Source organism: Dasypus novemcinctus, chromosome 17, assembly GCF_030445035.2.
Source record: "Dasypus novemcinctus isolate mDasNov1 chromosome 17, mDasNov1.1.hap2, whole genome shotgun sequence".
Classification (NCBI taxonomy): domain Eukaryota; kingdom Metazoa; phylum Chordata; class Mammalia; order Cingulata; family Dasypodidae; genus Dasypus; species Dasypus novemcinctus.
In genome coordinates this window covers 18,195,213-18,216,753 of record NC_080689.1, presented here as the reverse complement: position 1 = coordinate 18,216,753, position 21,541 = coordinate 18,195,213, and the positions used below count along the sequence as shown (strand labels likewise).

Genomic DNA, 21,541 nt, shown 5'->3' with positions numbered 1-21,541 from the left:
GATTTCTTTGAGTCATTTATCCAACAAACATTTGAGAGTCTACCAGGTGCCAGGAACTATGCCAATAACAGTGGTAAGCAAAACATACCCAGTGCCTGCTCTCCTGATGGTTGTGGCCTGGTAGGGGAGGCAGACATGAAACATCTAATTAGACAAAGCCACCCGCTGTAAACTGTGACCTCCAGGTTCTGTGAAGGAAATGTACAAGGTTCTCAGAGGGGATACGAAGGGCCTTGATTCAGTCTGAAGATTCATGGGTGGCCTTTTTAAAGGCGTAACATTCAGTTTGAGACCTGTGGATGAGTAGGAGTTGGTCCAATGAAAAATATTCCAGAAAGAGAGCATGGCAGACCTGGGGGGACCTGACATGGGAAAGAACTTGTCTAGTTTTACAAACCAAAGAAAGGCCATGGTGGCTGGAGCATCAGAACAAAAACGGAGGGAGAGTGGATGAGGCGGGAGAGTGAGCAGGGCCAGGTCGGCAGGGCCTTGAAGGCTGTGGTGAGGAGCTAGGCCAATCTGGGGAAAACATTGATGGTTTTTTGAGCTGAAATGGGAGAGATAGGATCAGATGTCATTTTAAGAAAATACCTCTGGAAAATGAATCACAGGGGCCTCGAATAGAAGTTTGGAGTCAAGCTGGGGCTAGTGCAGTATTCCAGGTAGAAGTCAGTGCTGCTTGGGCCTGGTTGTAGAGATAGGAGAGGATGATAGAGGGGTGAAGAGAGGCAGTGGAATTGACAGGGCGTGGTGAGGGTTGGACATGTGTGTGGGGACCGGTGTGATGAGGCTGAAGCTGAGGGTGAGGGAGAAGGAAGTGTTTAGGAGGGATGATGCTCAGATTCCTGACTTGAGCAACTGTGTAGATATCGTGGCATATCGTGGCATATCGTGGGAAAGACTGGAGAGGGAGCTGGTTGTGATGGCAAAGCTGAGAGTGCCATTCGGATCCAACTTGGTGTGAGATGCTTGTGAGATATCCAAACGGGCACATCAGGTAGGTGCAGCCAAGGCATCTAGTCTGAGAAAATGTATTGGGAATCCTCAGCCTATGGATGGTTTGAAGCCATGAATGGAAGAAGTCATGTCTGGTGGGCATGTAATGAGGAGGAACCAGGATGAAGTCCATGAGCAGTACCAACATTTAGAAGCCAGGGTGGCGAGGGGCCAGAAAAGGAGAGGACAAGGTGCAAGGAAAACCCCAGGACTGGAGAGGAGGCTCCTGGAAGCCAAGCAAGGTGAGCACTTGTAGGGGGGCTTCACCTGTGGACTACAATGTGGCTGAGAGGTCCAGGAAGATGAAGGCACCAAATCGTGCCTCAGTGTTGGGCCCCTGGTCAGATGGAGTGCTGGTTGATTCCATGTGTCACCTTGCCTAGGTTATGGAGTCCAGTCACTTGGTCAAGCAAGCCCTGGTCTGATTGTTATTCTAAGGGTATGTCATAGATGGATTTATAGCATTAGTCAGTTACCTGCATCTGTGGCTTATTGCATCTACAATTAACAGAGGAGCTTGCCCTCAGCAAAGAGGGGAGTCTCTTTATCCAGTCTGTTGGAGATCTTAAAGCCAGAATGAAGGATTACAGAAGTCAGAAAGAGGAATTTCTGCCTCGTCTTCAGTCAGCCAGCTTCTCCTGGGGAATTCAGCTTCACCTTCATAGGACTTTCCAGCCTGCAGTCTGTGCGACAGAGTTCAGACGTGCCAGATTTGAGAATCACCTTTTTTTGAAGTTCCTAGCTTGCAGCCTGCCTTCTGGAATTCAGACTTGCCAATCCCCATAGCCGTGTGAGCCAATTCCTGTAATAAATCTCTTAATATTTATATATGTAGATATAGCCTGTCAGTTCTGTTTCATTGTAGAGCCCTGACTAATCCGGAGGGGATCCTTTTCCTTGTCGCTCTCCCTTTCTTTTATTTATTTATTTATATTATTGACTTTGTAACAATGTTACATTAAAAATATATATATATGAGGTCCCATTCAACCCCACCACCCCCACCCCACCTCTTCCCCCCCCCCCAGCAACACTCATTCCCATCATCATGACACATCCATTGCATTTGGTAAGTACATCTTTGGGCACCTCTGCACCTCATTTTGGAGTATCGGGTGGCTTTTCCCTCAATTAAATGGCAGTAATAACTCTAAAGGTAATGAATAAATGAATGAATGCATTTATGCATAAAGGCAATGAGTACGAATAAGTGCAGGTATTATTGCTGGAGCCTCCCAGGTGATACGTGCCTGCCGTCGTTCCTGTCCTGCAGCCCTGGACTTGATTTCATCCAAAGGGTCTGCCCAGATGCAAGTTCCCTGGCTCCTGTCCAGCCGTGGGCCCTTCAGGGAGCTATTTCTCTGCACAGAGCCAAGTGACAGTCCCCTCTGCCACTAGGGCAGGGAGCCACCTCCCGCAGCAGGTTGCCGGCGTACCAGTCGCCTCCCCTCCCTCCGCGGTGTCGACTGCACTGTAATCACACAATTATGATGCCATTAAAATGTCACATTTGGAGAAACCCATATAAACAAAGCATTAACAACCGCTCGAAAATTGTCGTCTTCACCACTAATGACCTACTTTCTCTACATTCAGGGCACCTCCCACCAGCCGCCCGTTCCCCAGCCTGGATTTCCGAGGCAGGCGAGAAGGTGCGGTCCTCTCTTCTGCCTGGAAGGTGTTCATGTTTGATGTGCTGGGAGGGGGGCCCAGCCCCGGGACACCTAGTGAGCAGGCAAGGGGGGACCTCGCCCCAGCAGAGCTGAATGGTGCAGGAGCATGCCGGGAAAGCCCGTGGTGTGGATTCATACGTCAGCTCTGACTTCCTCCTCCGGGGGTGAAGAGGGTGAACCCCAAGACTTGGTGGCCACGCTCCCGGGATAACTGGCCCGCAGCTTTCCTTCCACCTCAGGAGGGAAGTGCCCTGCTGTGAGCTTGGGGGCCAGAGCCCGGATCCCTGCTGCTGGGCTGGGGGCCGAGGTCGGAGGGGGGCCGAGAGATAAGGAGCTGCTGGGGCTTTTGTGCCTTCCACCTCATTTAGCTCATCTCCCAGCACACGTCCTTGGAAAAGTTCTACAGGTACTGAATTTTCTTTGTCCCCAGAATCTAATTTTAATGCATTAAGGAAATGGATTACTTAAAGGAATCTCATAGTGAGTACTTTTATAAAGTAAAACAAACCAAAACAGCTCTGGGGAGTGATTAATCTCTTCCTAATTATCTGAGTTGCAAATCTGGATTCCCATAGAGTGGGGGATTTGATTAAAGTAAGAGTAGCCTAATTCTGGAAAAGTAAATAAAGGCCAGTGCAGAGTAAAGGAAGTTTCACTGGGGCGTGGAAGACGTTTTGAATGTCGTTCTGACTCCTGACGTCCAGGAAGCAGTTCAGGATGGACCCGCGGAAGGGATCATGCCAAGGTGCTATGCTGAGCGGGCGAGAAGAGACAATGCGCGTGTCACTTGGGGAGCAGTTACCAATGCTTTCTAGGGTCAAGCAAATGTCCTGTGGGTCTTTTCCCATAAGCAAGGCATTATCTATCCAGTTTTTAATAGTGAATTCAAGAATAGGTTCCGCCGTGTTGTGGGATGGTCAGTATTAGGACAAGCTCGTGAGGATGGATCTTTCCCGTTTTGACAGCCTACTGCCTTTGTCTCTGGCCGCGTGTCCAGCAGCTCTGGAAGTGTCTGTGGCTGAGAATGGCACACCCCTCCCGCGGGCTCAGCAGGCACAGCACCCGGGCACTCCGGGTCTGCTGGGGAAAGTAAAAGAAGCGCTCCCCGTCAAAGCCAGCCAGCAGCCCCGCGGACTCCCGCGGAGGGAGGTCTCAGGCATCCACTCCAACCCCACACCGACGTATTCAGAGCTGACCTAGTTTTGAGGGAGCCAGCGGGCATCTGGACGTCACCTTATTTAGAGAGCAGGTAGAAAGCGTGCTGAGCTCTGGGCCTTCCTGCACACAGCTTCTGGGGAGAGCTAGCCTGGGAGGCATGTAGCTTGTGGCTTCGCGCTAAAATCACCTTTGGGAATGAGTGACAGGGCATAGGGGACGTTGACTCTGAAATTCTGTCCAGCTGGATTCCACTTTAGCACCTTTTAGTGTGTGGATTAAAGAAGGAGTTTTCCAGATAACCTTGATGGAAAATGTAGGAACTTCTGCAGGTTTCCTGCCCCTCCTCCTTTACTCGCCGGCCTCTCGGCACGTGCTGCCTTCAGAAGCCCCTCTCCACGGGACCCCTCTGCCCTTACAGGTGTTGCTAAAGGATGCACATGGAGCCGCCTGCCTGGGTTGGCACCCCGGTGCCTCCACTTGCCAGCTGTGTGACCTTGGGCCATATCCCTTAGCCCCACAAAACTCAGTTTCCTCTTCAGTAAAATGGGGTCTTTGGTAGTGCCTACAGCTGGTTTCTTCTGATAATGAATAAGTGAAGCTTTTAGATCAAAGCCTGGAAGGTAGTGAGTGCTATACAACTACTAGTTGCTATAGTTCTTTCCTTTAAATTTTATTTCAAAATAATATCTGTATAGTTGCTAAAACTATACAGACCCTGTACAGAGAACTCCAACAAACCCCCTACCCAGACACCCTGATCCACCAATTTTAACATTTTGCCTCATTTGCTGTATCTAGCTATCTGTGTCCATCTGTCTCAGTCAATTTGTCAGTCTATTTTCTGAATATTTGAGAGTAGGATGTATATGTCGAGACTCTTGATCATTTGATACTGCCATGAACATTTCCTAAGAATAAGGACATTTACAATGCAATCACCTTAACTGCAATTATCAAGTTCAATAAGTTTAACATTAATATAAAGCCTGAAGCCTATGTTCTGGTTTTTTCATGTCTCAAAAATGTCCTTTGAGCCTTTTCTCCTCCCATATTAGATCCTGTCTAGGATCATATATTGTGTTTAACTGTTGTTGTCTCTTTAGTTGCTTTTCCTTTCTTTTTTAAAAATTTTAATTGTAGGAACATAAAAACTTGCCCATCTCAGCCACTCCTAAGCACGTACCAGTGGTATTAATCACTTTTACAGTATTTAGGTCCCCACGCCATATTTCATTACTAAAACTTTCCCATCTTCCCAAATAGAAACCCTACACCCATTATTCATTAATTCCCATTCCCCTTACTCCCCACCCTTGACCACCTGTATTCTAATTTTTGTCTCTATGACTTTGTGTATTCTCTCATATTTTCTTTGTAGTGACCAGGGGACTTAAATTTAACACCCTAAGTCCATAACACTCTCATTTGTTTTGATACCAACTCTACTTCAATAGCATAACATACTATGTTCCTATACCTCTCCATCCCCTCACCTTTACGTAATACTTGTCAGAGATGAACATATTTATTTATGAGCCCAAAGCCATTGATTTATCATGACCTTTTATGCATTTGTCTTTTAGATCCTATAAGAAGTAAAAAGTGGTGTTACAAACCAAAAATACAATAGTATTGGCATTTTTATTTACATGTCATTACCGGAGATCCTTATTTCTTCATGCAGCTTTGATCTCTTGTCTATTGTCCTTTTCTTGCAACCTACAGAATCCTCTTTTTAGCCTTGTTTGTAGGGCAGATCTAGTGGTGATGAACTCCTCCCTCCCGCTTTTGTTTATATGGAATGTCTTAATCTTGCGTTCATTTTAGAAAGATAGATTTTGCTGGCTATGGAATTCTTAGTAGGCTTTTTTTTTTCTTTTAGCACTTTAAATATGTCTTCCCACTGCCTTCTTGGGACCATAGTTTTTGATGAGAAATTGGCATTTAATCTTGAAGTTCCCTTGTATGTGACACCTTGTTTCTCTCTTGCAGCTTTCAGAATTCTCTCTTTATCTTTGACACTTGACAATTTGATTTTATTATGTCACAGTGGGGGTCTATTTGGGTTGATCCAGTTTGGGGTTTGTTGCCCCTCTTGGAGTTGTATATTCTTGTCTTTCATTAAATTTGAGATGTTTTCAACTGTAATCTTTAAATATTCTCTCTGCCCCTTTCTCTCTTCTTGCATATATTTGTACCCTTGATGGTGTCCCACAGGTTCCTCAGGCTCTGTCCACTTTTCTTCAATCTTCTTTTCTTTCTGCTCCTCAGACTGGATGATTTTGATGGTCTTATCTTCAAGTTCATTGATTCTTTTTTCTGCCAGCTCTAATCTGCTGTTGAACTCCTCTAAAGTACTTTTAAAATTTTAGTTATTGTGGTCTTCCGTTACGTTTGATTCCTTTTCATAATTCCCATCTCTCTCTTGATATTCTCTGTGTTCATCTCTTGTTTTCCTTTAGTTCTTTATCTGTACTTTTCCTTCAGTTCTCTGAGAATATTTAGAATAACTTTTTAAAAGTCTGGTATGTCCCAGATCTGGTCCTCATTGCTGATTTCTAATGCTTAAATCTTGTCTTTCGTGTGGGCTATCACTTCCTGTTTCTTTGTATGTTTTGTTATCTTTTGTTGAAACCTGGATATTTTGATATTTTAAATGTGTAATTTCTGGAGTTGAGACTCTGAAGTGCCTGTTCCCTAAACTTGCTGGTGCTACCAGAGAGTGCTTTCCTTGGGAGGCAGCAGACAATGCGGTTTAGAGAATAGCTCCAGCGTGGTATCCTCCCTGGTCTTTTCTACACACGCACCTTGTATTGGGGCATGTATCCGTGGCTTGGGAATTCCCCCATTTACGTGAATCCGAATGTCCCTCTTCCTTAGGAAATAGTATTTCCTCAGGGCCCGGGCACTGCAAACCCTTGCCCAGGGGAGCTGCGACCTGACTGTTCTCCCACCGTGTTCCGTGGAAGAGCTCTGTGAGCTGCCTTCTATGTACAGGACTAGCTCTGGGATGGCGAGCCTGCTGCTGTCCTGGCTCAGTTCTTTGGGATGTACATGCTCCCAGTAAGTGCATGAGGGTTACTCTGTTCCCTCCAGAAGCAGGGCCTCATCCTGGGAGCCCAGGCTGGCTCCACATTGAGCTGGCAAGGGGAGGGGGATGCTTAAGATATTTCCCAGACATCCCGCTGTTCTTAAGTTGTCTTCCTCTTGATTCAGTGCCTGCCTTGTTACTGTAGTCCTTCAACTGTTTTCTGGAGCCTTGAGAAACATGTTCCTGCCAGTTCTTGCTAGGTTTCAAAGCTCCTGTGGAGGGACAGAGTCCTATAGCTTCTCACTCTGCCATCTTAAGCAGGCAAACCTGTGTTTTGCAATATTCAATTAGTTGCTGTGGTTCTTGTGGTGCTGGTGGTGAGAGGTGAGCATGCCCAGTGTGAGAATTTGTTAACCTAACTCTCACTCCTCTTGTCTGGACTTCCATAGCCATCTCCATCCTGATTTCTCCCAATGTCATTTTTGCCCAAGAGGAAACCAGAGGAAGATTTTGAGAAGAGGCAAGTCTTGCTCAATGCCCGTCTTGCGTGTTTAACTGCTGGACCAGCATTCCATTGTGGGCTTTTGGAAGCAAAGCCCCCAGGAGGCGTGGAGAGGACCTTCTGGGGTTACTGAACCTAGCAGAGGAGAAGGGGCCAAAAGTCTTGCAGTGGGCCCTGCAGTCCAGGTCCCTTGGCTCCCCAGGAGGCTTGGGCTCTCAGGCAGGGCTGCGCTTCTGACCCTGCCTCCAAGCTTCCTGGCTCTCTCTCCTGAATCATCCAGCACAGTTTCATGCAAACTCCAGGCCCCACCTCCACGTGCATGAAAAGGGAGTTAGCACAGAGACCACACAAAGCTCAATTTCTAGCCTTCTAAATTGGTAATAATCCCATGCATTACTATTCTTAAAATAGTCTCTTATCTTATTGTTTGTGTGCTACTGCTGATATGCATCACTCCTCTCTTCTCCACCAGTATTTGAGATGGAACTTCTGGGTAGTAAAGACCTACTGAGTTGCGGGAAGCACCAGGGTTGGTGATGACCTAGTCCAGTAATCACAGCTGGACAGTGAGATGATGCATTCACGCATGCGGGGCGGCTGTCAGAGTTCCTGTTTCTGCCACAGGGAAGGGAGAAGCTGAACATAAATGGGCTGAATGTAAATTGCTTTTTGCCTACATTAGCATTCAGTCTCCAGAAGAAGTAATAGTAACCACAGTAATGTTGACAATAATAATATGTTACATATGCATTATGTTTTACCAAGCAATTTTTCATGGCTTATCTCATTTCTAAGATCTAAGATGGGCCTGTAAAATTGTGTGTGGTCAAGATTAGCGATGCCCTCATAGCCGAGGAAGAAACCAGCTACAAGAGATCGAAAGGACGTGCCAGGCAGAGCCGGGCTTGGACCCAGACCTTCGCCTCCTGCCCTCATACCACATCCAAGGGACCATCCAGAAGGAAGGAATTAAGGGGTCCTCACCTGTGCTGTGCTTCCCCTCCCCTCCCCCACAGACAGACCCTCTCTCCGTGTTGAATTGTGTTACAATGAAAACTGAACAAGCGGTCCCTGAAAGAGAAACGCAGTCAGAAAGGCACAGCAGGTAGCGAATGAGCACTCCCCCTCCACTGTGTTCTTCCGTTCTACTGTCCTCTTTACCTTTCTCCTTTTCATCCTTCACTGACCCAGGGCTCACAGCTGGGTGTCCTCCAGGCCAAATGCAGCTCGTGGATAGATTTTGTGTCACCCAAAGGGAGCTTTAAACAAGTAGCTGGAGCAGGCATCATCAGTGTCCCCAAAGGCGTGAGTGCCTGACCCTGCTATACCACCTTCAGGCGAGAGGGCCCCTTGGAGACTGCTTGGCCCCAGAGACATCTTACAGAGCTTTCGGGTGATGATTAAGGTATTTCCCAGGCCTATGTAGCAGGCCACGGGTGGGGGGAGAAGTCTGCCTTTTGGAGGTAGACTTCTTCCCTCACTGAAAAGCCTAAATCTTGTTTTTAGTGTTTTTTTGTCTTCTAGAGGCGGCTTCCAGTGGGATAGGCCCCTGACCACAGGGCCTCATCTCTGTCCTACTGGAGGCCACACCAGCCCCATCGTTGTGCCCCCCCAGATGCCTGGCCTTTCCCTGTGCCCTGGCCTAGAGGAGGACTGCAGCATCAACTTGCAGCCGCCCTCAGTGTGGGGAGGTGACCTATACCCACGACACAGGGCAGCACCAGTGAGTTTCAGCATCCAGCTCCACCTGCCTGGAGGCCGCCCTTCCCCAGCCCGCCTCTTGCGCTTGTTCTGCCAGGTCCAGCCCCTCTCATTGGCCTCTTCTGGGCACTGGCTGCTCCGGCTAGACCCTGCTCTCCTCCAGGGCTGATCATGTATAAACCCACCCGCCTGCACCACTATCCTCGCCACCAAATCCTCTTTCTCCGAGTGCTGTGTGGATATCTGGCTCCCTCCCATTTTGACTTCTTGATCTCTGGGAACCAGAGCTTGAAGAGTCAGAGGCTCCTCATGTTCCATCATTTGAGCACGAAGGAGAAGGGGGTGCAGAAAGAAACAGTGGGGGAGGGCCAGCCACTAAACTACGGTGGCCTCACCCCTGGACTTCATGCCCACCAGCGATGGAGACCTGTTCTTTAAGCCGCAGGTGATTTGAGATGTCTGTCTCCATGAAGCAGCCCTGGGAGGTGGAATTTTCAGGGAGGTCAGTAGGGCAGCAGACACACCGTGTGAGAGCTCACGGGCCCGGGCTCGTGCACGGGGCCACCCGCACACCCTCTCTCTCAGTCACGCTGACTTACACTTTTCTGGCCCCTCCCTCTCACACAATTAGGAAGCAAAATTAATCTCCATACAAGGCCCAAATTGTGTGAGGTTTCTTTTTTACCCCCTCTATTCCAGAAACAGAACTGGGCTTCTGTCCATTTGGTTAATCATATTATATTTCACAGTTGGGATTTTCAGGCAATTATAATAATTGTTGGAACTTTTCTTCTTTCAGACGGCTGGAAGCTTCCCTCCAGGTTGTATTTTCGAGCAGTGTAGAATTGGGGTGGGGGCGGGGGGAGCATATGGTAAGGCAGTGCCGGGAGGAGAGAGTTAGGCAGCAGTTGTTCTTGTTGCCAGAGACTAAATGACGTCCAGCGGAGGAAGGAGCCAGCGTTAGCCAGGAGTCTTGGCCTTGGCGTCCAGGCTGGTAGATGAATTTTCTGGACAGCTGGTTCTGGGGCAAGGAGGTGTGTGTGTATGGGGAAGTGGGGGAAAAGGGCAGAAGGAGGTGGAATAGAAGAGTAAACTCATCCCCACTAAATTATATGCTACCTCATTTGGTCTGAGAAATCACCCTTTCCTCCTCTATTATATATCCATTCCATCTATCAAACTCTTTAAGAAATGACTTTCATATAATTAATCCAAACCATTAAACCATAACATTGAAGGAGCAATTGCCTAATTCTAAGGAAAATGTAAATTTATTACCAGCACCCAAGATAAAATGACTACTAAAGAGAAAGAGAGAGAATCCTGGGGAAGATAAATAGAAAGCCAAGTGGGATATTGACTTGATCCTTCTCCAGTGTGGGGTGATTTGGCTTCTAAAGTGAGTTAGATCATAATAAATTAAATTTAGATTTCTGCACATCAGTTAAATAACTCCCAAGACGGAATTCCAGTGAGAGGAAGAGGTGATAATACATGCTGGAGATATTAAAATGAAGATCTTATCTAATAATTCATAATTGATGTGCTGTCCCTCGCTGAGAGAAAAGGATTTTCCGGGGCTTTTCTTTGTCATGAGCTCGGGTGTGTGAAGAGCTGACCTGCCCCTCCTTTGCAGTTTGAGCTTGTCCTGCACATTGGTGGGGGGGGGGGGTCTGTTAACAATGGCCCCCGATGTTTGCGCCAGGTGCGGCTTAAATTAGCAGTGTTAGAGTGACGAGGGGTCATGCGTAACTCCTCACTCTTGGCTGGCCCTTGGGAAAACAGGGTCACGCCACACCTGGGTGGGCCACAGAACAGTATGGGGTTGAGCACATACTTTTGCATCTTGTGACCATCGAGCAGGGGATAAAAGTGACCCCATGGATGAGTGGAACCTCAGGTGATGTGGAAGGAAGACACGTTTTGAGGTAAAGAATCCTGCGGTAGGGTCTCTGCACTGAATTCACCATTAGGGTGGTTTTGTGCAAGCTTCTTTGCTTCCTGGAGCCTCAGTTTTCGCATCTGTGAAATGGGAACAATATAATTGGCCTGGCTACTTATAAAAATGATATTATTCCATGACAATCCTTTGCAGATTATGAGAATTTTTCCTCGGCCTGTTTAGTATTGACTTTCAATAATTGTACTATTCTTTTATAAGAGTGCTATTTGTTTTGTTTTTTCCAAATCTACCTGGCCATTTTGTTAGTAGTTTGTTCTTTGCTATTTTTTATTCCATATTTTAAACACTTTATTTACAGTTGTGGTTTTTTCTGTATATGATAATTCCTGTACCTGAAGTCTGTGGAGGATCTAAATCTGTTTAGTTTCTTTCTGCTGACTCTCACTTATAGTAATCTCTTTCCTTGTGTGTCTGGTAATTTTTTAATTGTGACTTAATCTTTTGATGAGCTTTGTGGGAATCCTAAATTGGATTGACTTTTCTCCAGAGAGAATTGACATTTGCTTCTGCAGGGAGCCAGGGGTGCAACTGATCTGGGAGCACTCATTCCCCTTCTTGGAGGCTTAATTATGGTACAGCTGCTCCACCTTTTGGCACCCACGGTCCAATTTCTCAATGACTTTTAATCTCAGGACAGCCCCACATTTTGCCCCTGCTTGCCATTCAACTCTCTAAGCTCTGGTTTAGCACCCTGTTTGTTCCCCTGGTTTTATCCCTCATCCCACATTGAAAATTTTCCATCCAGAGACCCAGTAGTGTATTGAAAACATGTTTGTTGAAATTATCCAGGATCTAGTTAGTTGTATTTAGCAAAAGGTCCCCTGAGAATATCTGTTCTCCCTGCTTCTGGAACAGAACTCTGGGAGCAGAAGCCTCCTGCTGATGTGCTGAAGGAGAGCAGGGGCTCCTGGAGTCGTGCTGGGAAGTGAGAGGCAGTGGTTCTGGAAATAACCTGGGGTGCATGTAGATGAGAACTCCAGTGCTGCACAGCTGATTTATAAACTGGTTCTGCTGAGACTAGGGGAGATGGGAGAGGCTTTGAGACGCACATTTCCCAGTGACTTGAACTTGAACAAATCATTTATTCTCCCTGTGCCTCCGTTTTCTCATTTGTAAAATAGGGATGATTGTCTACTGCATATTGGGTCTGTGAGGGTTAGAAACAATTAGAGGGGCCTCTTGCTCACTATTTCCTTCTGGGGTCTCACAAGGGAAGCACACAGGATCAGTAAACAAAAGGGAAACCAACTGATGTTATCACCCTAGGCGGGCATGCACCCTCTGACCCCGGAGGAAAGGCTTTTCGGTAACAGCTGGCTTGTCAAAGGTGGAATTGCCTGAGAACGACGTGGGCTTCCTATTTACCACTTCGAATCTAGACCTAGGGACCAGCCCACTCAGGTGTGCCTGTGGAGAGAGACGGTGGAGCAGACCCCAAATCCACTTATCCCAACGGCCATATGGAAGACAAGGGGCTTGCTTCTAGAAAGCAGGCTGGGGTGTGTGCCCTCATAGGGACAAGCCGAGCAACCTGCTCCACCATGCCCGGGGCAGTGGAAGCACAGGCTGGTGGAGAGAAGACTGTGAGTGTTTACTGCTCCCAGCACTCCCCTCCATGGGGTTTGAAAGTCCTCTCCTTGGAAATGCGAGAAGAGGGGAGAAGAGCCCTCTCGTAAATAAAGAAAAAATAGTGTAGTGCCTGGTGTGCCCTCAGTGCCTTAGAAATGGCAGGTGTTGCCATTGGTGCAGCCTTCCCCCAGAACAGCTTCTTTCTAAGAATCCTTGCTTAGCCTGTTCGGTGAGCATTGTCCTCCTTCTGAACCCCAGGTAACAAAGGGTTTCCAGAGACTTCAGTTCTTGGCGAAGCCCATCTGACTTGGGTTGCCCCGGTTCGCCTCAGCCCTTTGGTGCATGTTTTACATGCATCCGTCTGAATTTTTCTGAGTTGCAAGTCTTTTAGGTTGGTAGTAGGAACTAGAAGACTTGGGGGACACAAGAGCTGGCACCAAATATCTGAAGGTCAATTATAAAAAAGAAAGATTAGACATGTGCTAATTGGCCCAAGGGCTAAAGCCAGGTCCAACAGGGAGATACTACCTGATGACAGATTCTGATCCAATATAAGAAGGAAACCTCTAGTAGCGAGCAGGCCCTTGGGGGTGGCGCATGGGCTACTTGGGACCTTGACGTCACTGGCTGGACCCAGCCTGGAGCCCATGGGATGTTATGAAGGATGTTACATCAGGGTTTCAAATATTGGATGGATACGTGAGTTCTATCATAAAAATCATGTCATTTTTTTCAATTCTGACCTTCTCCTCCTTTAGACTACTAGCACATTCCCACCTTCCTGCAGCAGTCCTCCTGTAGAGTGCTGCCTTCTCTTGCCTTGGCTGCCAGCAACAAACCTCACTGCTGGGAGAAGAATGTTTGACCAGCAAGGAGCGTGGCAAACAGTTGGGGTGGCGGTGAAGGGCAGTGCAGATATCCTTTGATGGGAGAGGATCCCAAAGCAAAGGAAGACTTAACAGAGAAAAATGATGGGAAACATAGATAGTGAATCTTTGACGATGACCCAGAAAATGGCAGGGAGGCTTTAATTAGGCAATGTTGCCTACTGGTGAAGAGCATGGGAACTGAATTCAAATCTTGTCTCTACTGCTTACTAGCTGTGTGACATGGGACTCAACCTCTCTATGCCTCAGTTGTCCCAACTATGAAATGGGAATGGTATAATATTGGTATCTACTATGAAGATTAATGTAAATATTTATACCATATGGTAAGCACTCCCCCTGCCCGCCACCCCCCTCAATAACGTTAGCTATTTTATTGTAGGGAACGATTCACAAGTTCTGTTATGGATAAGGCAAAATTCAGAGTAGAATAGAAGCTTTATCAAGGGATAGAGATTTTCTCCTTTTAAAGGTGAAAAAGAAAAACAATGTAGACAGTAAGAGAAGACTATTAGTACCAAATCAGAGAAAGAAGCGAAGGAGGCAAAAGCTTTAGTGGAATATAGTGGCAGCTTCGGAACTTAACAGAAGGGGAAGATACACCATGATTTCCTAGACAAGTCACTGGCTTGAAAATGGAGTGAGAGGAAACAGCCTCAGAGAAGGCTGGAGAAAGGCGGATTCAAGATTTCTCATGGAAGCATGTTGGGAAGAAAGAAATGAAGTAACTTGACAGACGTGCTTTTGAGCTTTACTTTTTGATGCCAAATTTGGCCAGGAGTTTGACAGACTTCATCAGACAAAATAGTTTCCTGAGTTCCAGATGATTATGTCTTTGTTTTCCGTTTGTGGCATCTGAGTGTCTTTTGAAACACGCCCCCTCCCAGACTGAATAATCCTGGTCAGCAGAATCAAGTGGGACCTCCACTTGGGGACTCTGGGTGATGACGAGTGCCAGAAAATTTCCAGGCCAGGGTGCAGGGCTCCTGACAGCTCGCTGTTTCTGAGAAGAATGTTGCTTCCTGTGCCTAAGAAAATTTGTGAAAGCATTTGAGAAGCTTTTCCAGATGCTCAGATTTTGCCAGGAAGCAATCCAAGACATGGCATAGCACATCATAAAAAAAAGTCAGGGCGGAGGGCAGCGCCTTGCGAACGGGTAGCCAGGGCGGCAGCCCAGCCCACCACCATCGGGGGCGCTCTGGACCCTCAGGCGGGTTCAAGAGCCTGGAAGCCACCGCCTAGCTTATTTCTGGAAGTACTGGGCCAAGTCAGTGACCCTTCATAGAGCCCAGGAAGGCTACAGCCCGCTCTTTGCGGGCAAGGAGGGAAAGAGCAGCTGGCCCTTCCTTTGGACTGGCATTCTGCCTTGCAAGGACTCTCTGCGGGTCCTCGAGGAGGACTTTGTCTGCTCACTCAGACTGAACAGAGAAGACACCCTTTGTTGTTTCTGTTCATGGGAAGAAAGAACATACCATTGGGAGGCCTGGTGGCAACCTTAGGGAGCTGCCTATTCTCTCTGTGACCTTGGGAGAGCTACCTAACTTCTCTGTGACCTTGGGAAAGCCACCTAACTCCTGTGACCTTGCGAGAGCCACCCAACCTCTCTGTGACCTTGGGAAGGCCACCTAACCTCCCTATACCTCTTCTTCCCTATATAAATTGATGGTGTATGAGGATTACATGAGAAAATATGTGAAAGCTGCTTTATAAAATATAAATTTCTGCTCAAATGTTTGTAGTTCTTATCTTAAATGTACCTTCACTATTGATTAATACATTCAGTATCACCAAGGAAAACCAGGCTCCCAATGCAGGCAGCTCCCCCTCGGTGGGTCTCAGTGGGCATGGAAACGAGCCCTGTACTTTTGACAATCTGAAGGGAATGGTGCCTCCAAGGAGGCCCCAGCTGGGTGTTTGCACACTCTCCTGCCAGCCTGGTAGCTGCTCGGGATCTAAGCTTTCTGGGGCCAGAGTTCCAGCTGAGTTCTCCTAGTGCCATCTCCAAGAAGGCAGACCCTGTCAAGGCAGCTAGGGATGCTCAGCTGCTCGGCGGGGTGGCACGAGCCAGGCTACCAGCCTGTGCGCTCCTAGCCCTGTGCCCCTGTTTGGTGTGAATAGTGAGAAAGGGGCTCACCTGAGGCCATGTACTCTGCCTGCATCCCCCCTCTTGCCAGCCCCTTGTGCCTCCCCATGGGCGCCTGCCCCTCCACCTGCTGCTCTGTGGAATGGATGGAACCATTCCCCTGGGACCCAGCAGGCCCCTTCCCTTCCCCCCTGTAGGATTAGCAGATACCACCCAGCTGGTCTCCATGGCCTCTTCTCTTCCCTCCCCTCCCTCCTGCACACATGGCCAGAGACGTCTTCCCCACTGCCCAGCTTTATCCCTGAGTTTGCTTTCCCTCTTGCCCTCTTGGTGGTCCACATCCAAACTCCATGTTCTTGAGCCAACCATCCCCGGGAAGATTCACCTCTTTTCAGCCTTTCTGCCTTTATGACTTTTCATTCTGCACAAAGTAAAAACTACCCATGCTTCAAAATCTAACTTCATTTGACACCTCTTCCAAGAAGCCTTCCCTCACTTCCCTCAATCTCACTGCTTGAAGGCATTGCTGTCGAGCCTGTGGGCTGAGCCTGTCCTGCACTGTGTCACAGGGTTCTTCCTGTGTGTCTCTTCCCAGCACTGCAAGCCCTTCGAGTGGTAGGGCATTCTGAGTCCACATCTCCCCTTCCTTAGCACAGAGCACCCTATTTAGAGAATGTCAATGAATTAAAGGGGAGACGAGCTCATGGGAGACAGTTGGGGACCCCTTGCCCTGCCCAGGAGCCTGAGGTGGCGGGATCACCCCGGGGTGACGTTCCAGCCAGGAGTGACAGCTGTCAGACCCTGACGCTGCACGGCACAGGTGAAGAGTTTCCCCTCCTCTTGCTGCTCTGTCTCCACCCAAACTCCCCCTAGCATGTTCCTGTCGCAGCAGTATCATAGGACATTCATAAAATCAATTATTGGATAAAAATCACTGGTTTGCAAAGCTTCATTTTGTGCTATTAGCAGGAGAATGCTGTTTCAAAAGGAGATAGAGAGAGAGGGGAGATGAGTTACCGGATAAGATCAGCGTGTGCCTGAGAGGAATGCGCAGGCAGGCTCGGGGCCCCTCATATCTGCCTTTGGCTGAGCTTTGCTGGCTGCAGGCTGGCTCTCCCCTCTGGGGACAGCACTAACGTCCTTTGGGAAGTGGCCACCAAAGGCCAGCATCCAGCTTGGCGAGGCTTGGCAACCCAGACCCTCAGCTGGCTCTCTTAAAAATACTCAGCTACGTGGGCCGGGGGGATGCACGGAATGGGCAGGGGGGCTGGTGGGTGGCACCCCACTGCAGACGGATTGCCTCCTTCTGGTCGCCGCCGTCCCCGTGGTGCTGGAGTGAGTGGTCATTGGGTTCCTCCTGAGCGCCAGCACTTTTAGGCCAGTGAGTCCCAGACAGACCACATGTGCTCAGCGTGCCCTGGACCACGTCGCCACCCTGCCACTTCCTAATTAGACGCTACGACCTATTGAGGCTTCTCCCTCATCTCCAGTGTAGGAATGTAAGAAAGATCCATCTCAGGGGCCTGCTTGCAGAAGTGTGTGAGGAATGGCCCTGGGGCAGCGCCAGGTCCCTAGAGCCCTGTAGAGCCGAGCTGCTGTTGCTGTCGAGCTGCTGTTGCTGTCGTGGCTCTGCCTGCCGCCCTGTGGCTGCCGGTTCTGTTCGTGTCCCACCTTTGTCCCCGTCGTAGAGCCGAGCCTTGCGGGACTAAGCCAGGCCTCGGTGGACAGCGGTCCCGAGTTCGAGCCGGGTAGATGGCCAGAGGGGGCTGGGGGAGGGCAGGAGCCGTTCTCACAGACCCCCATTCTGTCTTGCAGCCCCCGGACGTTGACTGGGATGACCTGTGGGAGCAATTCGATGAGCGGAAATACCTGAATGCCAAAAAGTGGCGTGTTGGTGACGATCCGTACAAGCTGTACGCGTTCAACCAGCGGGAGAGCGAGCGGATCTCCAGCAACCGGGCCATCCCCGACACCCGCCCCATGAGGTACTTCCTTCTGCAGACGCTTCGTTACCCCCCACACCCCTCCCTGCAGAAAGGAGGGCTCAGCAGGGGACTTCATTTGAGGGCCTGCTTGGGACAGGAAACCACCTGCTGCCAACTGGACACCAAAGGGTGCCTAGAGACAGCCTGCACTGCTCACTGCTGCGACCCATCTTGGGGCCCCTCACTTTCCCCCGGGAGTTTGGGGGGTGGGGCCTCCTTCACCTGCACCTTGCCCCTTAACCCAGTGGCCACCCTCGGTGACTCTTCCCATGAAAGCACAGAGCACTGAAGGTGCTGGCTGCAGGCAGGGCTGTTTTCTTGGGTAGATTTCCCCAGCCCGGCCAGGCCTTCAGCCTCGGGGTGCAGGGCGGGCAGGCCCGGGGATGACAGTTTGGTGATCTCTTCTGTCGTGGGAGAAGTCCTTGCTTTGACAGCCCGTGTTTGTTCTGCTGTGTGAGAGGAGAGGTCAGAGGGTCCCCTCGCTTGCTGTGGTCCCGCTGTCTGCTCTTATTGTGGCCCCCAGAAGTTGGCACTTTGTCCCTGGGGGGCTTAGGGTCTGTGAGAACTATTGCTGCAGCTTCTGCGTGATGAGCGCCGTCCCCAGGAATGGGAGGAGGTCACATTTGCAGCCCAGGGGTCAAGGCCACAGACTCTGGGCTCAGACCACCCAGTTTCCAGTCCTGGCCGAGGTGGGTGCCTGGCTTCCTTGTACCTCTTTTGTAAAATAAGAACAACGATACCACCTCCTTAGGTTTTTGTAAGGAGCGAATAAAAGACACGTCAAGTACTTGCCTAGTACATTGACAACACTAAAATAGTTTCCATTGTTGTTCTAGACTGGGTATCTGGGCAGGTGACGCTGCCGGGCTGGAAGGGGGTGAGGGTTCTCTAGGACAACTGAAGATGCTCAGGCAAGAGACACAACCAAGTGGTAGCTGAGCAAGCATCAGTGTGTCAAGTACCGGGGAGGGGCATTGGGAGGATGGCTGAGTTCCCCGGAGTGGGGGTGGGGTGGGAAGGACACCAGGGAAGGCCAGAGATGGGCTTGACGGTGAGACCTGATGCCAGAGAAGCAGGAACGAGAGGAGCTGTAACCCCCAGCTCCGTGGGAGGGGAGGGTTGGTCATGAGCCTCGGTGTTGGCAAGTGGGGCTTCCTGCAAGAATCACTTGGGGAGCTTTTTAAAAAGGCCAAGGCCCCCCCCCCCCGTGTGATTCTCGGCAGTCTAAAGTGCTTCTCACCTGCAAGGGCAGACCCATCACCTGGGGGTCTTGTTAAAACTGGACTCTGATTGGCAGGCCTGGGGCAGGGCTGGCCTCCACCCACATTTTGAATATCAAGGGCCTCCAGCAGCTCAGAGCTCCCCAGAGCTGCAGAGCAGCAGCCTTGCCCCGGCACTTGTCACCAGTGCAAATCCTGAGCTTCACCCCAGGCTCCTGCTTTGGAAGCTCTGGGAGGGCCCAGCGATCTGTGTTTTAAGCAGCGCTGCAGGGGTTTCTCATGCGGTTCGAGAAGCACAGAGGGGCCCGGAACAAGGCCCCTTCCTGCCCAGAGCTGCAGCCCTGTCCTCTGTGCCTCTGGTCCTGGTGACCCGACTTCTGTCTCAGCCCCTCTGGAGACTTTTGGCCTCTCTGGTTCTTTCTTGCCCCCCTATTCCCCCCAGATCTTTCAACTACAGGGCCCATGTCCCACTGTCCTTCTGGCAATGAGCATTGCCACTGCTGAGAAGCTGCTGCTGAGGGGCCACTCCTGACCCCGTGAGCCCTGGCCCCACTGGATTCCTGGCTCTGTGGTGGGGGTATGACCCCAGCGATGCAGGCCTTGGCCCCCCTTCCCCGGCCTTTGTGTTCCCAGCATGCCTTGCACCCAAGGTTCTGCCATCATTGCCCTGTAGGGTGAGTGACACTTGGGCAGCACCTACTACAGTGCCCGGTGCATGCTGGGAATTCCTTGGACATTGCTGACCAAATGAAAGGGAGAGGCGGTGTGGAAAGACAGCTGACCACCTGCCCTGTGTGCAGAGGGGAAAAGGGGAGCATTGTTATCCTTCAATCCTCAGGGACCTCTTTTGAGGAAACGGGAGAGAGTTAAAGGAAAAGGGCTTTTTTCCTTTAAAGAGTTCTCATTACTGAAAGAGTAAAGAAACAGCCAGTGGGAGGGGTCTGAGCTTATTAAATTTGCTTCCAATTTTCTTACCACAGTAATTGGATTCTGATTTATAGGATGCGTTTGGACAGCGCCTGGACCGAGAACTATTAGCTAAGCATTAGAGTAAGCGCTGCAGAGAGGGCGGGGCTGGAGTGAAGGCTTAGGAGCTGGGAGCCTGGAGGAAGGAAGGCTGTAGAAGTTCTCCCCTAGCTGGCAGCTGCGCTGACTCAACAGCCGAAGGTACTGACAGCGTGGTGGAACGTCTTACTAGCAAGTGGTAGCTTGGCACCGCGGAGAGCCTGGGGGTACATTTCCCACATGTACTGTTTCCCTCTTGGTCCTGTGGCCCTTGGGGCTAGGGTGTTTTGTGAGAGGCCTGGGGGCAGTTTTGAACGCCCTTTCCCTGCTGGGCAGTGAGTGGTTCCCACATCCAGTGTGGCTCCCAGGGAGGCTTTCTCCACTTTCAAATGGAGTCCCCACCCAGTTACACTTTGGGGTCAGCGGTCTTCCCCTGCCCACCCACGGCTGACCTAAGGTTTGACAATGATTCTCAAAACCCCACCGCGTTAGTCCTTGGATGCGCCTTTGCCATGGCTCAGCCTCCTCAGCCCCAGTCAGGCCACAGGAGAGCAGTAGGGCAAGGCCACCGGCAGTGGCCGTCAGATAACGACCTAGCCCTAGCCTCTCCCCTCAGGGCCCCGGATTCAGAGGGGAGCCTTCACTTCCAGAGCACCGGCCAGTCCTGTGGAGTCCCAAGACGTGGCTCTGTGTGTCAGCAGGTGGAGGGTGGGCATTCATGTTTCAGGAGAAGGGGGAATGACCTTCAACTAGGTCCAGCAGACAGTCCAGTCGCCCCCCCTCCCACCGCATCACCCCATCCGGTGACGGCAGCTGGATTTGCTGCCACCCGAGGAGCACACGAAACATCTGGCAGACAAGCCATCAAGGGGGCGCTCATCCCTGGAGAAGGGGGAAATATTTGATAAAGCAAATGTAGTTTTGCTGTTGCCTAGCAATGCTTATTATGGGGTTGCTCTGGCTGTAGGGAGCAGGTGGCACGGTGGACCCAGACCATGCGCTGTGGGCTGGGAGGAATTAGAGCCACGGACACCTCCCTGGCCACCTCCTCTGGCCCTGCCGCGTCTGATTGTTGCCCTCAGCATGTTCTTTGGGCCTGTGTCCAGTGCAGTGGTAAGTGACTCAGGCAGCGGGGCGTCCATCACTTGCCTGGAGGGAAAATTCCATACTTGGCTACATCTCACCAGGAAGACATTTTTCCTTTACTCCTTTTCCTCCTGGGAAATGAAGGGCCAGCGGCCCAGGCTTTGATCACGGTGCTCCCGCCTTGTATTTACTCGGTGGGAATGGCTGCCAGAGATCATCATCATTTCTCTGCTTGCACTCGTCACATAGCGGTAATAGGATAAAAATCTTTATGGCGGGAATGGCTAAGCATGAAAAATGTTCATATTCCCTCAGAATCAAGGGTATTCTACCAGCTCAGCAGAGTTACAGACTCTGCCTCCAGGCGGGTGGGAGTGGGGGAACCCATCGGGGACACCTGGCTTTTGTCAACAAGCCAGCCTCCTCTGCTACCTTCTGGTCCCTCTTGCGTACCGCTTTTCAGTGCAGGAGTTTGTGAGCCTGTTGAAGGTGGCTCTGAGCGTGCTTTGTTCTGCCTTTCAGGGAGCTTTGTGGGAGGAGGCGAAGGGTGGGAGGAGTTTCTGAGCACCCTGGAAATGGCCCCACAGGAGAGCTGGGCTGGCTGCCTGCCCGCAGGTCCCAGCCAGCTGTTCGCAGAACCGCCTACGGTGCCTCAGCCCGGGGTGCTTTGTCACCAGTGAGA

The 21,541-nt window shown here is 50.1% G+C and overlaps 1 protein-coding gene across 1 annotated transcript in view; it reads left to right on the top strand.

The window, feature by feature from the left end:
• The window catches only part of LOC101428818 (calpain-13), a 389,789-nt gene that overhangs the window by 115,988 nt on the left and 252,260 nt on the right, over positions 1 to 21,541 (top strand). The window contains exon 2 of the mRNA XM_071208756.1: positions 17,379 to 17,548. Within this exon, the coding sequence (XP_071064857.1) occupies positions 17,379 to 17,548 (170 nt within the window). The remainder of the gene's footprint in view (positions 1 to 17,378; positions 17,549 to 21,541) is intronic.